We start from the raw sequence: 19947 nt of genomic DNA on the forward strand, positions 1-19947 counted from the left end.
TAACCTTTGACAATGTCTTACATGAAATAATTAAGTAGTTCAACAGCCAGCGCAAACATTGCTCAGGCACAAGATCCAGATTTCATAAGAAAACATTAAGCTAAATACAAAACATTAAGTCACACTCAGTGAGAGTATGTGCAAGCCAAGAAACATACTAACGGGTGTAATATGAGAGAAACTGCACAATTTAATTCGGATTTTGCATCCTATGTGAAGCAAAAGGCCAAACAGCTAAAATATCAAATGAATTAACTTCATCTGTGAAAGAGTCAGATTTATGAAGATCTTCCCCCCTTGATGCTGGCAGAGGTTCAGTCGCAGGCCTCTTGGTGAAAGGACTGACGACAGTCTTGAGTGGCCCAGTCACCACTGGGAGGAAGGAGAAATGGGATCTTGTGTGTCGGCCGCATTTCCCAGAATCCTGTTAGGCATGTGGCAAGATATACTCTGAGGAAGAGTCTGCTTTAGCATAACTTCTGGTAGCATGCTCAACGTCTACACAGAGTGGGACAGGAACCTAGCATGGGGTTGGGGGGGGGGGGGGGTTACAGGGTCTAATCTAAACCAGACAGAATTACAACCTGGGCAGGTTCTCCAAAGCATGTGGAGATACTTTTACAGGCATCTGACTGACAGATATCTCCAATCGCTTTTTCTCATGGTGCACAAAATGTGGTACTCCATCTAACAAGCTGCAGCTTAAATTAACCATATTACAACCTATACACAATGCTCAAACTCTCTCAAAGGCAACTCGCAATGCAAAGATGTTAGGCTTCTGACATAATGTGAATGGCAACTATTTTAGACATACAAGTCTACCTTTCACAACTGCTGTGTTGGAGAGTTAGGGAAAAAAACACATAAATATATGAATAAAAGACTGACTGTTACACCGCTACTCCTGAGTGTAGTAGTTTAGAGGGGTACTCAAGGCTAAAAGTGAGCTGTGGAGGACCGTCTGTGTCACACCAAGCTCAGGGCGCAGTGATGCTATTCATCTCATGCTGCACATGACTCCAGAGCTGCCAACACCCCACGCCCCCAGAGCTCCGCGTCCCCTTTCCACGCCGTGCCCAGAGACAAAATAGCTCATTGGACGCCAAAGCTGAAGCAGGCGAGGCGTGCGGGTCACGACCGCCACCTCCGCCAAACCCCAGCATCCACAGGTAGCAGGGCCTGCTAAGTGGCCATGTTGGGGCGGCCCAGCACTGTGATTGAGAACCGAACCTCGGCTCTCTGTGTATTACTGGCCCACAGATGACCCAACTGTGAGGTTCTGAATAAACAGCTGTGGATTCTTCCCGTAAAAGCTTCCTTAAAAACAACAAAAAAATACATTTTAAATCCCCAGCGATTCCTTCCATCTCTCCACACGCACATTAAAAGACAGTGGAACAATTAACTGTTTTCAAACATCCCCTCCTGTTCTGTTTAACTTTATTTTTAAAATCTGCTTTGAATTTGTCAGCCGCTCGGGTCTTTACGACATACAACAGCAATAACCCAAAGAGATTCAGTGCCAGGACTCTTTGTTTAAGTTGAATTCAGCTCCCCTAGTGGTTAAAATGGACATTGCTAATCTTCATCGTAGTATTCAAACGTATGAATGACTACCCCTAGAAGCTTGTGCATTTAGAAACAAACAAAAAAAGGATAAATAAATAATAATAATAATAATAAAGGAAATAATGTGTTTTCTAAAAAAAAAATAAAGGCAGGCAAAAAAACAGGAGAATAGACCCAGTGACAGAATAAAACGAGTTGATGTTCAGTATCTATCCTGAAGGAATCATACTGTATCTTGCCTTACCCTCAGTCTGGGTGGGCAAAGCTACACCCTGGTTTTCTTTCCACTCTGTGGGTTGACCATGAAGCTCGTTCAGACCCTGCAGTGAGATTCCTACGCCTGTGCCATACTCCTTGGGCATGGCAGTCAGGACTCTAGGATAGTATTTCAGGATGCAGCTAAGTGTGTGCGGGAATGTCGCCGTTGAATCCATACTGAATTTCCGAATTCAGAAAAAAATCCTTCATCTGTTCTGTGAAGCTTCATGCATAAACATTTACGTTTGCATTTGTTCTGTGGCTCTGGAGCCAATACCTGCAGTCATCCCAAAGCACAACTTCTCCTGTTTACCAATCGGTTTGTAAAGCACTGCAAAACCCCAAATGACCGTTTCTTTAATCTCTGTATTGACCAAACCAGGGGTTTCAGAATTGCCCAACCTAGATTGGACCAGAAATCGTTTTCAAAATGTCCTCTAAAATCAGCGCATGTGGCTGCACCGTAAAACCAGAGAAGCGGCTACTTTTTTCTGTTCTCACTACATAACTGTTCTGCCATTTTTTCACCCTGATTGTGAGCAAACCCACCGCCAGAGCACTCGCCTGCACTCCATTTCCAGCATGTAATTCTCACGATCTGACTGTAGTAAAAGTTTCAGGAATTTATAGCTGCAACCAGAAATTCTTCAGCGCCAGAAAGTAACGCTATGGGCAGAATTACGAGCAGTACAAGGAGCAACTTGCATAAAGCGATGCTGTATAGTCAGTAGCAGAAAGGGGGCTGCCGGCAAGCATTCAAATGTAAAAGCATATGCTGGGGTCTATGTGCTCGACATGAGCAGAGGCCAGTAACTTAACAGCATAGGCAGGGAGCTTCAAATGGGCTGCCATAAATTTGAGTCTACGGAAAACACACAAGTAACAGATCCCTCTCTCTCTCTCTCGCTCCCTCTCTCTCACACCATCTCTGCTGGATAAATGAGGCACTTGCATTCATCTCATATTTTAAGCAAAAAAATAACAGCAATGGAAATTAAGTTATGATACATTTATGACCACAATAAATCCAAGACTTAATTTTCCCGGGCTAATGGACGGCTACCACTCAGTTAAGACAGGTCTGGGGATTTGCACTCATCCCCCATGCGTTCTCAGACAACCCTAGAGTCTAACGGAAAACCACTTTGTCGAACAGGGTTGTTTCATGCCGTTCAATGTCTTATAAACCACCTTATCATCCAGTGCAAGGATTTCTACAACTCACCAAGACAAGCTTTCTGTAAATCCATCCAGTAAGTACTCGACAGTTTGCATACGCAGTGCTACACTGCAACTATTGTCACTATTGGATTTCTACTGAAAAATTTCACATTGTTATATTATTGTTATGACAGAAAACAGCATGGAAAGTCAAATGAAGAAAACCACAAGGAATGTCTGCACACTATATTATACAAAAATAATTAGATTAATTGGGGTGGCATGGTGGTACACCGTTGCTACCTCTGGGACCCAGGTTCGAGTCTCTGCCTGAGTCACATGTGTGTGGAGTTTGCATGTTCTCCCCATGTCGTTGTGGGGTTTCCTCCGGGTACTCCGGTTTCCCCCCACAGTCCAAAGACATGCTGAGGCTAATTGGAGTTACTAAATTGCCCATAGGAGTGTGTGCGTGCGTGTGTGTTTGTGTGTGTGTGTGAGTGAGTGCGCTCTGTGAACCCATCCTGGGTTGTTCTCTGCCTCGTGCCCATAGCTTCTGGGATAGGCTCCGGACCCCTCGCAACCCAGTAGAATAAGCGGTTTGGAAAATGGATGGAAGTAGATTAATTGTACAGAAATGCAGTTCGATAGTAATATCAGTCAATTAACACATCTAGAAAAGTCTTGCGGGCCCCAGTGCTGGTCTGATCTCTGTGTTTAGGGCTGTAGCACCTGGGTTAGACTCCTGCTGTAGAGCTGCTGATCTCAGAAACAGTGTCTCCCATTATGTTGGACCCTTGGCGAGCAAAACAAACTGAATGGCACAAATGTGCTAAGCCCTGACTGCGGTCACAGATGTTAACAAAATAAAATAAAGACACTGGAGGAAACCTAGTCAGTGTCAAAAGGCAAACTGATTAACTCACAGACTGGAAACTATTTCTATATCTACCACTGGCTGCTCAGTGTTACAACAACGTCGAGAATGGACATTATAGAGAGCTAACAAAGAGGAGTGTAAAGGGTTTAATCTCATTTAAATGGATGAACAGAAATACAGAGAATGCCTTTGTGTTTAATTAGGAAAAAAGTACTTCTATAATAATCCTCTTTACGACTTATGCCTAGGGGACAGATGAACAGCTATTTCATATGGAAAACAAAAGAGGCAGCTGAGTGGCTTTACTGCAAGCCTCTTGCGGGAGTCATCACCTGAATGACACTTTGGGACAGTATGACATTCATTTAGATTAATCTGTATCTGGATTTTACTGTTACTTTGCAGGCTACATATGTGGTTTTAAACTAATGGAGATACCTGTCACTGTGAGAATTTGGATAGATGAAGGAACCAGGTTCAAACTGTATATATATCAAGGTTTGAGCTTGCAGGATATGAGGCTTCCGGATTCAAAAGGGACCAAAACCACCCTAAACTGTCATTAGGAAGAAATGTGAAGATAGGTGTGTGACTGGTCCAGGAGGTGTGTCTTCATGTCCCCAGAATGTGCTGATGGAGCCTGACAGCGATGGTGGGCCTCTGGTGGTGCTGAGACGCACGCGGCAGCAGTGCTCAGACACAGTGCCGGTGTTTAAGAGTACTGACGGTGTTCAGACACAATTCTCAGACAAGGTTGCAGTGCAAAGACACAGTGGCAGTGCTCAGGTATGATGCTCAAACAAGGAGGTGATGCAAATATGCAGTGGCAGTGCTCAGACCCGGTGGCAGTGCTCAGACAAGGTGGTGGTATAAAGAAGCAGAGGCGGTGCAAAGACACTGGAAGGTGCTCGGACGTGATGGCTGTGTTCAGATATGGTGCTCAGATGCAGTGGTGGTGTTCAGATATGGTGGCACTGCTCAGGTGCGGTGGCAGTGTCCAGATGCAGTGCTCAGATGCAGTGGCAGTACTCAGAAGTGGTGGCGGTGCTCAGACAGAGTGACGGTTCTCCAACATAGTGGTCAGATATGGTGCCAGTGTTCAGATGCGGTGGCGGTGTTCAGATGCAGTAGCCGTACTCAGATGCAGTGGCTGTACTCAGATGCAGTGGTGGTGCTCTGACATAGTGGCGGTGCTTAGATACGGTGGTGGTGCTTAGACAAAGTGCTCAGATGTGGTGGCAGTGCTCAGACAGGGTGGTGGTGCTCAGATGCAATAGCAGTGCTCAGACACAGTGGCGGTGTTTAGATATGGTGTCAGTGCTCAAATGCAGTAGCGGCGGCATACAGAAGCAGGCACACTCCCTTACCGGCCAGGCTGTCCATCTCCTTCTCCTGCAGCAGACTGACGGCGTCGTCATCCCCCTCCAGCATGAGCTCCATCTCGGGGCTCTGGGTCACCATCGCCTGGCTGCGCAATGCCTTCCTGGACTTCACCGCCTCGTCTTCCTCTGTGCCTGGATGGGGGGGGGGGGGTTAGGGTTAGGGCATCAAGGCTCAGTGAGCAGCTGTAAAATTTGCAACAATGGCTATGAATATACACTAGCTATCACTAGTCCTTCCATCTGATTCATATTCACTACTACTATCACAGAGCACTGGAATACATTTCTGGTGCCCAATTTCCTGGGCGCATACATACATATATAAAGCATATATCATAAAAACAACCCATATATGAGGCTCTTTCAGTGAACAAGCAATGCACTTCCAAAGCCCAGTGTTCCCTACAAATAGCATTCGCTGTGACTTTGCTTGTACTCGGGTTACACACAAAAGCTCAAAAGATGGAAATTAACATTAATTACAACAAGTCCTACGCCAGGCGGACTCTGAGGGTCGGCTGTGTGGGGAAGGCGGTGGAGTTGATGGAAGATTCTTCTTGTAGGTCAACCTCATGAGGAACAAGCACAGGAGACTCATGCAGAAGACGGGAGGTGAGAGTATCAGATGGGGTGGGAATATCTGACACTATCCTGACAGGTTTCCTGCTGACGGAGCTCTCTTTACGTCTCTTGCTCCCCTGAAGAGCATGTTCTTGTCTCCAAGAGGTCATGTTTGACTGTTGTCAACACTGTTACCTCAAAAAAAAAAAATTAGAGGGACGTGCTGGCTGTTCTGTCTTGTTTCCTGAGCGCTTTCATCAAACATCAGAGGAAGACTGACTGCTCCAGAACGAAACTTGGGGTATCGTCAAGGGGAATGGCTATTCGACAGCCGCGGAGGCATCAAGGCATATGGAGGAAACTTTAAACCACCATTATGGTCACATTAAACAAGAGAATCCGGGAGCAGGAAAATCTGGGCTCTGATTGGCTGCCCTGGAACATGTTCCAAGAAAAACAAACCTGCCTGATTTTTATAAACAAATGGTCAACCTTGAGGGACTGAAATACTCACATGTGTAAAGAAGTTTATTCGCTATAAAAATACAAAATAATATGTCAGGTCAGAAATCAAAATAAAGGAAGTGTAGACAGAGAGAGTTGCTTATAAAAAGTGAACGATGATGGTGAATGGTGACATGATCCATGCATTTTTTTCTTAATCAAAGCTGCTCATGCAAAATAAAGCTGTCAGACCAGAGATGAAAACTGCTATGTGGACATTCTTTGAAGAAAGCTTTTAAATAAAGGGAAAACATTCTAAATGCACAAAACATACTAAGCTAAAACCAGGGTCTGCCTATGTGCTCTGGCCACTGCCCATCTCAGCACTGCATAACGCAGCACAGAAAATCCGCGGTCGACAAGCGTGAGAGAAAATGCCCCAAATGAACCCAGTGATATCTCAGCTGTAATAGGAGCCAGGATCCAAGCCAAATTTAAGTGGCTGATTTCCGAAAAAGAATTTTATCATTTATGGAAACAAAGCTTGGTGTTGAAAGCCAGATTCCAGCTTTGGAATCAACATGAAGAACACTGGGATCCAGCACATGAGAGGCTCGCAAATTGCAGAATTCCTTTCCGGGCCCCGTGCCTGTGAGCTTTCTTTTAAAAAAACAATTCTGATCATTGTTTCATATATTTGTTTCGCACATGGTAAGTGGTTTAGATGTTTACAAAATATGAATACCTGTTAATAATGTTGCTGGTTTGATACCCTTACGAGCCATATTGCATGGGGGGCAATATGTGACTCAGTGGGTTATAACACTGTACTTTTCACCGGAAGGTTGCCAGTTCAAGTCCCAAGGATAGTGGAACCTTGAGCAAGGTCCTTAACCCTAATTGCTTTAGGGACTGACTGAACCCACTTGCTAAATATGTGATTAAAAGTTAATCCAAGGAGAGAAGAGCAGCTGAGAGTCTCCTATTTCTGTAGCAGCCTGGTATTGTGACAGCAGTCAGTTTACAGGGTGTGCAGATACTACAATGTAGCGCACATACGCAGTGAGAGCAGCAGTCCTCAGGCTGACAGGCAGGCGCCAGCACAGCGATATCTGAAGGAAGATGAGCAAAGGTAGCTGCTGACCTGTGATTTGACTGACTCTGTTAATATGACTCAAAACGCTTCATTGCCCAGCACTGGCCTCTGGTTCTCCTTGGGACAAATTTTGTCATTCCCCATAATGTCACAATACATCTCACCTATAAAGTTGATTTATAGGCAACTTAAAACAGGTGTCTGATGGTAAATTCCTGCCAAAATGCACTTAATGCTGACACAGATGCCTGCGCTTCGAGACATTGGCCTAAAAAGCGAAAAGGCGAAGTGGGAGATAAACAATCTGCCTTCAGCCGATTCAGGGCAGATATTTCGGGCTCCGATACTGACAAGATGACAAAAATAGAAGCGTCCTCATAATGAAAGCGGTGCACCGTCCTTCTCTGGTGCATCTGTGCCAATGAATCGCTATTCTGCTGCAGGCAGATAAATGACATCTCAATTCACGGGGAATCCGACTTTCACAGCTACGGAGTGCAGCAGCACCGATTTTGTGCAGGTGTTTGGATGTGGCCTCTCAGATTAAAATACTTATACGTTTTGTAGGTTAACTGTTCGGTAAACAGCAGGCGAGGATCAAGACTTTAAAAAAGCGAATGGGATAAATCGATCCCATAAACAGCCGTGTCACATAAATGTTTGTGCTTTAAGCCTCTAATTTATATATGCAATTTTATCGTTTGGGTGATGTTTTTCCCCCTGTTTGTCTTAAGACAGAATATTTGCCCTCTCCCTTAAGACTCAAAAGTGTGACAGCAGAAGATGTATCTCAAATACTCTGCTGCAGTTTTCCACGCATCTGAATTTTTAAAAGGTAGTTGAAATGTGCAACAGAAGCAGACATTATACACGATAAAGCAAATCCAAAGTGTGATCGAACCACTGAAAAACGAATCGCATCCTTTAATTTTATGTTTGATTAAAAAACAATAATAAAAAACAACAAAAATTGTTGCAGAACCCTGAAACAATGGAATCATGAACAAATGTACAGCGCAACAAATAATGAATAAATAATCACGAGAATTATTTACAACCACTGGCTTAATAAAAGCTGGACTTCTCATTACTTTTCTCCTCACTTCCAGCACTAATGTTAATTAAAGTCGTTAGTTTTAATATAGTTCACACATTTTCCTCGAATGTTCTTTTCTCGACTTACAGTGTATCAAAATTGGCTTCTTTTTACCCCCTATTGTCTTAGTATTATTAAGAGTCACAAGAGAACACAGCGAAACAGAAACTGACTTCTTATGAGACAAATGTAAACAGGAGCATTAAAACAGGATCCAGCCAGATTATCTAGCATCCCTCTTCCCATATTCATCATTCACAAATACCTTAGTGACATAGGTGCAGGTCAACAGCATCGCAAAAAGCACAGGTCTTGCATGGAAAGAATGACCCAGAGGTACCGCTAAAGATCTGCACCCACTACTCATGATGCTACACTATTTTAGTACTTAATGTGTGCAGTCATCTGCTAATCAAATCCCTCCAAAAAAAAAAAACTGATGCAAAGGCATTTTATGGTTGGTACCATCATGGTCATGTAGCACCATGGTACTGCATGGTGCTGGGGGTGGGGCTTTGAACACAGCATCACTACTAAGAGGCGCAGAGGAAATGCAGGAGTCCTCCCGCCCTGCAGGTTCTCACTCCCACTGCAGCAGGGTATGTCCCATATCTCGCCTAATATTCACATTGGCTTCGCATACAGGCATGATCTCGGATGCTCTTCCGGCAGTTATTACAAAACAGAACATTTCTCCCTCATTGAGTGAGAGTTACACACTACGTAAGCGCCTCATTAAACAGAAATCTGGCAGAAATCTTCATGTAAAAGGCGTGAGTGAGTCTGGTATTAAACTAAGTTGTCTGCCATTTTCTTGACAGCACAATAATTCTCATGTAAATGCATCTACTTCTGGTCCAGTGCGGGTGCATTTGCATCTCCGCAGCATTGCAGACTATTTAAAATGGAAAGTAACGATCTGGGGCTGGTGGCATCGCGGGCCGCTCACCTGTAATGAGACAGCAAGGACGCGGGGAGGTAAAATAGTGCATTAAGCATCTGGATCAATATTAACGCGGCTTCCATTTCATGCCTGCCCACTTCCAATCAACTAACAATATACAGCAATGCCTGCAGCCAGCACGCAGGAAGCGGGAGGGCTTATTAAAGGGAGGGAATGTGCTCGTTACGCTGTCAGTGCTGCTAATCGTCAGGAGGATAGTGCTTTACATTACCTCCCCATCGCTTCCACAACCACCATCACCTCAAGGTGAACACAGACGTAGGCCCCCATGCTTAGATACACATGGAACGGACACCTACAGTAGAAAAACCAGGCAAACAGCTCACACATGCAAAGTCAGGCAAACATGAGCCCTCACACAGCCAAAGGCGGCGTCATGAGGGACCCTGGCGTTCTGGCAGCTCTGACCCCGAAGGACCCAGGTGGAGACTGGCTCGTTAGGGCAGCCCGGCCCTCATTAGTGTCTTTACTGGGGCAATTCGCTCCAAGTGGCTTCCCATTAAGCGGGCCGCTCAGGAAGCTGAGGGCAGGCAGGCAGGCCAGCACACGTCTGCGCTCACACCGCTGCCCGGATACGCACACGTACACGGTGGGTGACTGGGGCCAATCACACCACTGCTGTCCTGTATCAAATTTTACACACACCTGTTTTTTGCTCGCTATCACAACAAAACATATGTAGCTACTAATTGTTCCAATTAAACTACACACAGAACAGAGTAAAGCTTGCAGAAACATGGGTCCATCTAAAATGGACAGTGAAGTATAAGAACCCATGTATTCATAAATGCAAAACAATCACGACTTTACAATTTAATCGAAATGATGCCCTTGAAAATCATAGTAGTTTAATATGAAGAATATTTCTTCAATATATTACTTGTATAATCGCCCCCCCTAACCCCAATCACTTTCCCCTCCTTGCTCTTCCCCCATCCATGACAGACAAAATGCATTTTGAGAGCTGCTCAGTCTGACCCTTTTGTGCTGATTGCTCATAATCTATAACATATAATAACTTATTTAATTTTGTTTATTTACTTATTATTTAAAATAGCATTCCAGTCACCCAGGGCCTGTATCACAAAGCTGGATTTCTTGATTATTTAGATAACTTGTTGGATTTAAGATATCCCAGTTTAAATGAAGTTCATTTTTATTCAATTATGTTCAACCCAGGCTTAAACTTAAATCTGACAAGTTATCTGGCTAAGCAAGGAATACTGCTTCACGATACAAGCCCCACACAAGAATGGATTCCAAAGACACAGGGGGTATTCACTACCCTTGGGTTTAGAGTATGCGAATCAGACATACAGATTAAACAAAGGACAAATCAATTGTTTTGGGCAATATTTTTTAAAGCTCATATTAAGTCCTTCATCTAGATTGTTATACTTGGGGAATGCTGGACACCCTGGACTGCTGGTAGGTGCGTCTGCAATCCAACTCGATTACAGCCAGGCGTAAAACGGCCCCAAGGTGTTTAACAGGAGCAAGCCCGGCTATAAAGCTCTGCATGGCGTGACACAGAGCAACAGTAACACAGTGGGGCGGGTGGGCAAGCAGGGGGCCATTACAGGCGTCAGGAGAGGAGAAGTTTCAGATGGAGGAGAGAGGGAGAAGAAAACGAAACAGGGAAAACGGAGATGGTTAATTTGCTGTGGAGTGCATGTGGCAGCGCTGGGTGTGGGGGGCCTGGATGAGAGCAGAAACAGCTCTGCCATGTTCAACTACCACGCTCCATAAATACCAACCTATAAATGTGGCTATAAATCCACTTTCCTAGATGTAGGGGGTGTCTGCGTTCTCACACACACAGACACACTTATCAGGGTCAGCATGTCACCCCGCATGGGTCTCCTCAGTCGGTGTTTTTCTGAGAGTGAGACGTTTCATAGGCGGGGTCAAGGGGCCTGTGACCCCCAGCACTGTGGCACTAACCATATTCCTCCAGGTCCTTAAGCAGCACGTCCGCGTGGGTGGAGCCGAATGCGTTGCGCACGAACCTCCGTCGCCTTCGTAGGTCGTCCTCCCAGTAATCCAGGCGCCAGAAGTCATGTAGCTGGCTGTGGACAGACGGCAAAAGCGGGCAGAGTTAAAGGGCAGGTTAGCTGTGCGGGGCTTCACCCAGGATGTACACACTCATGACAACTGGCCCCATCCCCACCAAGAAACACAAAATCTAATTAAGAGTACAAATTCAGTGGCTGCTCATATTCTTTAACGAGTCCCCTGAATGAATCAAAGAGACTCTCACCACTGATACCGCTTCATGACTGAGGGGTGGGGGGCGGCAGACCATGGCTGCGGGCTCTCACAGTGGTGTAAAATACACCCCCATCCCCGGGCTAATGCTGAGCCATGATTAAAATAATGTGCTAAAATATTCATTGAAATGATTCCTGAGTCGCCCCGGAGCAACCAGAGGAAAATTGAGTTTTTATTCATTATTAATAACGTTGAATTAGACCGGCGGAAAAGACGGAACGGCATGTACATACACAGGAAAAAAGAAGGAGAAGAAAAAAACCTCCAGCATGTGGTAACCATCTTTGTAAATGATTATTCCAGCATTAGAGAGGACCTGGGGTAATTTTATTGCTTGGTGCTAATGCAAACCATTAGGAGTTACTCCAGTCAGCCCCAGCATCAGGTTACTAAGTGGGAGTCGTCCCAAGCCGGGCGGCACACGCTTCTACGGGTCCTTTGTAATCCTAAGGCTCCACGCTCCCTTACAGGGCAGTGCTGCGACCCATTTACCATGAGCTGAGGGCCAAGGCGCCGGCCCATGGGGGGGGCCACCTCGCCTCCAAGCTCTGAAACTGCACACACCCGTGTTTTGTTCCTGCATGTTGAGGTCCACTGCGCTGAAATCGGAAAATCAGGGGATGGGTGGGAGAGCCCCCCCCGAATGAAAGCAGAGCACTGTGTTTTGCAGTGCAGCCATTGGCTCTGCTAGCTGGCAATGGCCTGCTGCAAAGTAAACTGCAAACCGCAGGCACTGATCTTGTGGGTGGGGGGGTAATGAGTTACCCCCCTCCACCACCACCCAGAAAAAATAATTCACAGGAAAGCTACACTTTGCCAACTTGCTGCGCCTGGTGGGTGGATGTTCGTTGAGGAGCAGGGAGCTAGGATTACACGTGCCCCGCCCTACGTAATCAAAGGAATACCCCCAGTCCATCTTGCCGGGATGCTGTCCTACTTATTTCTGATGCTTCGTGACAATGTCTCCTCTGCCTGCCCCGCCTCTCTGCTGTAATTCCCAGAATCCCCCACAAAATGTGGGGAGAATCCGGATGCAGATCCCGTGAGCTAAGGAGCACTAAGCCCTTTGCTTCCAGCCACCAAGCGTCATTGTGAGACGCCCCACCCCCCCGCCTCCGGCAGAGCGGCGAGGTCGTCTAAACAGATTAAAGTCTTACAAGGGGATCACATGACAAAGGCTAACTCCACATTTCGGGAATATAATGTCAGGAAGCGGGCGGCTCTGGCGATTTAGCGGTCCGTGACAGAGGAGGGAGCGCTGATCCGCAGTTTAGCGTCAATCAGGAGCGTTTGCGCCTCTCTCTGTGCACGTGTGAGTGCATGTATGCGTGCACCTCTCTCTGTGTACGTGTGAGTGCGTGTATGCGTGCGCCTCTCTCTGTGTACGTGTGAGTGCGTGTATGCGTGCACCTCTCTGTGTACGTGTGAGTGCGTGTATGCGTGCACCTCTCTCTGTGTACGTGTGAGTGCGTGTATGCGTGCACCTCTCTCTGTGTACGTGTGAGTGCGTGTATGCGTGCACCTCTCTCCGTGTACGTGGGAGTGTGTGTATGCGTGCACCTCTCTCCGAGTACGTGTGAGTGTGTGTATGCGTGCACCTCTCTCCGAGTACGTGTGAGTGCATGTATGTGTGCACCTCTCTCAGAGTACGTGTGAGTGCATGTATGCGTGCACCTCTCTCTGTGTACGTGTGAGTGCGTGTATGCGTGCACCTCTCTCTGTGTACGTGTGAGTGCGTGTATGCGTGCACCTCTCTCCGTGTACGTGGGAGTGTGTGTATGCGTGCACCTCTCTCCGAGTACGTGTGAGTGTGTGTATGCGTGCACCTCTCTCCGAGTACGTGTGAGTGCATGTATGTGTGCACCTCTCTCAGAGTACGTGTGAGTGCATGTATGCGTGCACCTCTCTCTGTGTACGTGTGAGTGCGTGTATGCGTGCGCCTCTCTCTATGCACGTGTGAGTGCGTGTATGCGTGCACCTCTCTGTGCACGTGTGAGTGCATGTATGCGTGCACCTCTCTCTGTGTACGTGTGAGTGCGTGTATGCGTGCACCTCTCTGTGTACGTGTGAGTGCGTGTATGCGTGCACCTCTCTCCGAGTACGTGTGAGTGCGTGTATGCGTGCACCTCTCTCCGTGTACGTGGGAGTGTGTGTATGCGTGCACCTCTCTCTGAGTACGTGTGAGTGCATGTATGTGTGCACCTCTCTCCGAGTACGTGTGAGTGTGTGTATGCGTGCACCTCTCTCCGAGTACGTGTGAGTGCATGTATGTGTGCACCTCTCTCCGAGTACGTGTGAGTGTGTGTATGCGTGCACCTCTCTCCGTGTACGTGTGAGTGCATGTATGTGTGCACCTCTCTCCGTGTTCGTGTGAGTGGTGCATGTATGTGTGCACCTCTCTCTGTGTACGTGCGAGTGCGTGTATGCGTGCACCTCTCTCCGAGTACGTGTGAGTGTGTGTATGCGTGCGCCTCTGTGCACGTGTGAATGTGTGTATGCGTGCACCTCTCTCCGAGTACGTGCGAGTGCGTGTATGCGTGCACCTCTCTCCGAGTACGTGTGAGTGCATGTATGCGTGTGCCTCTCTCCGTGTACGTGTGAGTGCATGTATGTGTGCACCTCTCTCTGTGTACGTGTGAGTGCGTGTATGCGTGCGCCTCTCTCCGTGAACGTGTGAGTGCGTGTATGCGTGCGCCTCTCTCCGAGTACGTGTGAGTGCGTGTATGTGTGCACCTCTCTCCGTGTACGTGTGAGTGCGTGTATGCGTGCCTCTCTCTATGCGTGTGTGGCACTATTTGTGTGTGTGCTCCTCTCTTCATATATGTGCAGCTCTCTCCGTGAGTTTGCGCGTGAGTATACAAGTGTGGACAGATGTATCATCACCCCCCCGCCCCCTTTGTGTGCACGTTAGTGGGCAGGGCCACAGAGGGCCTGAAATGTCTCCCTCTATCAGTCTGGTTCAAAATATGCCAAGGGAGATGGGACTGAGTGAATGAGAGAGAAAGGGAAAAAACAAACATGAGTAGAGCTTACAGATGCAGACCTACTGAAATCATACAGTAAATGAGAGATTAAAGAGGCAGGAGACAGACATCCAGCGTGGGCAGCCTGATCTGAATGCTAAAGCATCCATCCCTCTGTGTAATCCTCACTTAAAAATGCTGCACTAGTGTTTAAGGATCCAAGAAACAAGAACAATTCAACACAAACTACTCAAAACATCAAAATAATTCATTTCATCTTTCTAATGTGGCTTTCTTTCGTTCTGGGGTTAGAGTTCATGCCCCACAATGGTGAAAGCACTGGACTGTGAACCCCTCTCCAGCGGAGCCCTGATAGATGGAAGCAGGAGGCCGGCCAGCTCCTCTGATCAGAGCAAAGAAGGAGACAAATAATAATAATAATAACAAAGGTGACAACCAGTCTCCCAGAAGGCGGAAAAATTTATTAGCCGCGTCTCCCATCAATCACCCAAATGGATTCCAAACTGCATTTTAAAAGCTAATTTTCAAGTGCTAATAACCAAAACTATCAGCGGGGCTACACGCCCGCTTTTATTTATGGCCATTCCTGGCTGCACAAATTGCGCAGTGACAAATGAATCAGAGGATCCTGTGGCTGGGCGGCGCTGCAGCCGTGATGAGCCGCTCTCGCGTCTCTGTGAGATCTAACGGCTGTGCCACGCCTCCGCAAGGAGTGGGAGGGGCAACAAGCCAAGAGTGATGAATCAGGCCTGAGAAATAAGGTGGGCAGGGTGAAGGTACCTGTAATAATACTGCAAAAAGTATACCCACTGAAGGTACTGTAGGAGCCCAGGGCCGAGCAGTGGTGGACATTTAGGTTCAGAAAGTAAAAATCCAGACCATGATTTCGTTTCAAACAACCAGTTGAACACAGAGTTACAGTCGCTCAGCTGGTTGGTCTGGATATTTACTTTCTGGACCTGAACGTTACACCTCTGGGACAACCTGAACCTCCATTATGTACCTCTAGGATGGCTCTCGAGGACCCATTAGGGCTGCAGGATGAGGAGGGATGAAGGCCGGAGCCTGAGACAGGGGCCAACATACACGGCCCTTTCATGCTTCAGCCACAGTGGGGCAGCCACATCCTCTCCTTTCCGCACTAATTTAGCCATGCTAACATCCCTCCCCCGCACCCTTAATCCTGGCGGCTGTGATTGGATTCACTCACCATACATAAAAATAAAAGAGCATTAGAAGGACGCAGAGTCATTCTCCTCTGAACATAGTACGCATATGCCCAGAACCGACCCCCCCAATTCCCTTAACACTGCCAACTTGAGTCCTGTCCATTGGCTGGAGCTCTGATTAACCCCGCCCTCTAGCCTGAGCCGATTGGCTGAGGGGCAGGAGGAGTCCATTCATAGGCTGCAGGGGAGGTCTTACTCAGGGGTTAATGTGCTACAGCTTTGTGAGGAGCAGCTACTTGGGGGACACTTGATGGCAGGTGGACAGCTGCAGCCCGGGCATGTAGCACAGGTCTGTGTGATGCATGTGTAAGCAGAGGAAACAGAGGCAATACGGATGACCTTGTCTCGGAAAACAGAGAAACTTCGGAAGCACTAAAAAAAGGGTAAGAGCACAGAGTCATGGGCCATCGACAGGTTCTATAAAATCAATATAAAGGGTTCGGTTCCACCGGTGTCCAATCGATGGTTTTTGGGTCAATAAACAGTTATATAACAAAACACAAATTATCAGGTTGCAGGATGGCAGGAGAGGCGACCCGCAGGGAGGTTGGGGGGCGAAGCCAGCAGGAGCACAGAGCTAACATACTTCAGGCTACATGGAATTAGCTCTAATAGAAAAAGATCTATTTGGTGTTACCACAGAAGGGACAGAAGAGGGGAAAAAGGAGAAAGCAATTCAATAGGAAACCATTATGTTCCCTTTAAATGGCTCCATTTGAGGGCCATGGGGGCGTAATTAGAATGAATGCCGGTAATCAGGGGCCGGACTATTTAAAGGGACGGGGGCCTGGTTCTCGTCAGCGTCACGCTGGGGCCTGTAATGCTGCTCGCTGGCTCCCATACGCCCCATGGTCACGACCTTAGACACAGCCCTGGTCTCTGAGACGACCCCCCCCGCCACCACCCCCGTCTGTGGTGGGGAAACAAATGGCCCTTCTTGGGACGGCTCACCCTTTGCATGTGAATTGGGGGTGATTTACAGACAGGGCGCTGGGAAGCTCACAGGCCTGACGTCATGGCAGCACGTCGAACCATGATCGTGCGCAGTCGCTCTCACATCACCTACTTTCGGTACCCAAAGCAAATCACAACATGGAGCTGAACGAGGCTAGGCACATAAACAGCAGAACAGATGCAAGTAATTAGTCAGCAAAGGGTTTCCCAGAAGCCTTTGCAGCATCACAGTCCTGAGGTGTGACAGATACACAGGACGGACGCCGACGCAGATCGAGTTCAGGCAAGCGGCTTTATTGCAGGATGAGCCGTAAGAAAATAACCAGCATACAATAAAACTCTGCAGACCCAGAGACAGGAAAGGTGGATGAAGGCACGGCACAGGGAGACAGGCGATCAGTGTCGAAGTCCAGAGGGGGGAGGCAGAAATCAGTGAGTGGGCGTGGGTCGGGTGATCGGTGACGGTGTCCAGAAGGAGAAGGCGAAGAACGTAGTCGGAAAACCGGGTGTGGGTCGGGCAATCGGCGTCGGTAGTAAAAAGGGGGCAGGCAAGGTTTGGGGTCCGAGACCGGAGCGACTGGTAAAACTACACAAACTGGACAACAGGATGCGAAGCCTCGGGGAAGCCCTACCGGTCGGAATCCCTGGGGGCGTGGCTGACATGGCGATAGGGATTCTCCAGTGTGATCCACTGAGGACTATAACTGTGATTCCCAGCGGTCTCTCTAATGCTTTTCTAGTCTCTTGGCCCCTCATTTTCCTCACTTTTCCTTGTGTGCCCAAAGCTAAAACTTAGCTGGCACCCTACACCAGATGCCTGGACGTCTCAGGGCAGCCACTGTCAAAACTCCCAATGTGCACAAGAACTGGATGTCACAGAAATCGCTGATGCACCGTCAGAGCCCCATTAAGCCTTTGGTGGGTCCTGGACTAAGACCGTTTTGTTTTCCCTCGGTTCCCACCCTTTAATCCCCCAGTCAAAAGCCCCTAAACAAGAGCTTACAGTACAAGCCAGCATCTTTACACAGTTTAAAGGCAAACCTGTACTGAGACCTGTGGCCCTTTTCATAACATTGACCTGATTAAGGCCAGTGCAGGCCCACCAATACCTTAATTAAGTTCATAAGTTCCTTCCCAACAAGAATTAAAACCATTTTTCAGTTTCTGAATATAAACACAGCATTTGAATAATGTGGAACACCTAGCAGGCATGTTAACCAATGAGAAGCCGAATGATGTCATAAAAAAAGCCCACATGATGTCATAATGAGAGGCCGGAATGATGTCATATAGAAACACAGCATCTGAAACCGCCCTCACACAAGGAGATCTGGATAACTGGAAAAAGAAGGGGGGACCCTCCTGTTTTGTTGCAAAGATAATTAGCGGAGGCACTGAGCTCAAGATGACAACAGAGAGACTAGTGTGGGTCGGAAGGGGTGAGAGGAGGGGAGGGGCAGGCGAGTGACGGAAACGAGAGTGCTCACTCCTCATATTCAACACATCTCCCCTCACAAGCGTGCAGGGATTTATTCACTATTATTTCTGCTTAATCTCGGCTGCAAATATATTTTTTCAATGAAAATTTCCAGCGATATATACTCTTCCAAACAGTATTCTTGTTATGTTATGTATGCTTTGTACTTTGACTCGAGAAAGGCGAAAAGGCGTATCTATAAAAGCATGTCATTGGGTTCATATGAAAAAACAGTATGAAAATTCCCCTGTTGCTTGGTGTCAAAAAGGCATCTTCAATTACTACGTTGATGTTTCGCCGTGGTTATGCCGAGGGAGCCGCCCGGGGAGACAAATCTCACACCTGTCCATCCCGGAGGAAACTGACAGCCTCACACGGGGGTTGGGGGGTTGGGATGTTGGGGGTGAATGTACTACGTTTGCAATATTCAAATCCTTCAAAATGAATGAAAGTAGGTAAAAAACTCACTACTCTCCTTAAAGGCAAACAAAGGAGAAAAACTACAGTAAGGTCAACCAACTATGCTCATCAATTTGTGAATAGTGTTTGAAAAACAAAATAGATTTCAAGATTCTCTCACCTGACAGCGTTTCTCCTTCCCCTGGGAAACGCTCTATATTCTGTGAAGACTCACTGCTCAGTATGTACCAATTAACATGTTGGATTAAGGTGATCATGAGGTGTTTCAGCAGGTCTGCTTGTCCAATGTGAGATCTGACTGACAGCCCAGAAACCCACAGTCTTTACTGTATCTCAACGGAACCACCGTCCAGACACAGACACGCGTCCCTACAGCCAGGCCACACAGTATCAGATACAAAACTAATAAAGACATTTAATTTGGTCAGTAGGGGTCAACAAGCAGAATTCTGACAGACATTGTGATCAAAATGCAGTGTTTACCACAGACATGGTATTTAACGTAGCCTACATAGGTTTTTTTTTACCACAGACACAGACAAGTCTTTCCACAGACATGATGGTGGAGTATGGACAGGCTGACGGACCCTGCTGATCAGGAAACCTCCGTACGGGAAGACCAGTCTAACCCGAGTGTGTCCTCCTAGAGGACAGACCATAAACTGTCCCCATCCGGCCTTACCACGGAGCCAGAGCCCAAAAAGCGATACCCCCTTGGGCCTGGACAGGACACCGGTGTGGCCAGCAGCTTGAAAGGTTCATTCCATCACAAAGTTATTACCCACCCCTAAGATTGTCCCCATTCATCACGTGGGGGAGATTAAACCCACCGTTAGCCAAGGGAAACAGCTGCACCGCGCCCTGCCCGCCGATCAATACACAACCCCCCCAGCCCACCTCCAAAAAGTAATTATACAGCAGCCATGTTGACAATCGATAGCCCAGTCAGGTTAAGTTAAGGTCTGCCTTGGGGGGCATCCCCCCCCCAACATCAGCTGACAATGGTGACACCTGCACCTTCGTCGGGCAACAAAAGGAACACCCCCCCTTCTTAGGCTTGCTCTGCATTTAAATTGGGGGGGGGGGGGGGGGAAGGGGGTCACATGACACAATTAGCACTTCAGTTCTGGTTTGGGGGGCTCCACGACCTGGCGAAAAGCGCATGCACCTCCCAGATTCGTTTAAGAGGCCGTCCCCTAAT

At 47.4% G+C, this 19947-nt stretch overlaps 1 protein-coding gene across 1 annotated transcript in view; it reads right to left on the reverse strand.

Annotated features, from left to right (window-relative positions):
• nbeab (neurobeachin b) overlaps positions 1 to 19947 on the reverse strand; it is a 231740-nt gene that overhangs the window by 70563 nt on the left and 141230 nt on the right. Inside the window, exons 38-39 of the mRNA XM_048980718.1 lie at positions 11356 to 11480; positions 5236 to 5382 (exon numbers count right to left, since the gene is read on the reverse strand). Coding sequence (XP_048836675.1) covers positions 5236 to 5382; positions 11356 to 11480 — 272 coding nt within the window. The remainder of the gene's footprint in view (positions 1 to 5235; positions 5383 to 11355; positions 11481 to 19947) is intronic.

Source organism: Brienomyrus brachyistius, chromosome 17 (assembly GCF_023856365.1).
Source record: "Brienomyrus brachyistius isolate T26 chromosome 17, BBRACH_0.4, whole genome shotgun sequence".
NCBI lineage: Eukaryota > Metazoa > Chordata > Actinopteri > Osteoglossiformes > Mormyridae > Brienomyrus > Brienomyrus brachyistius.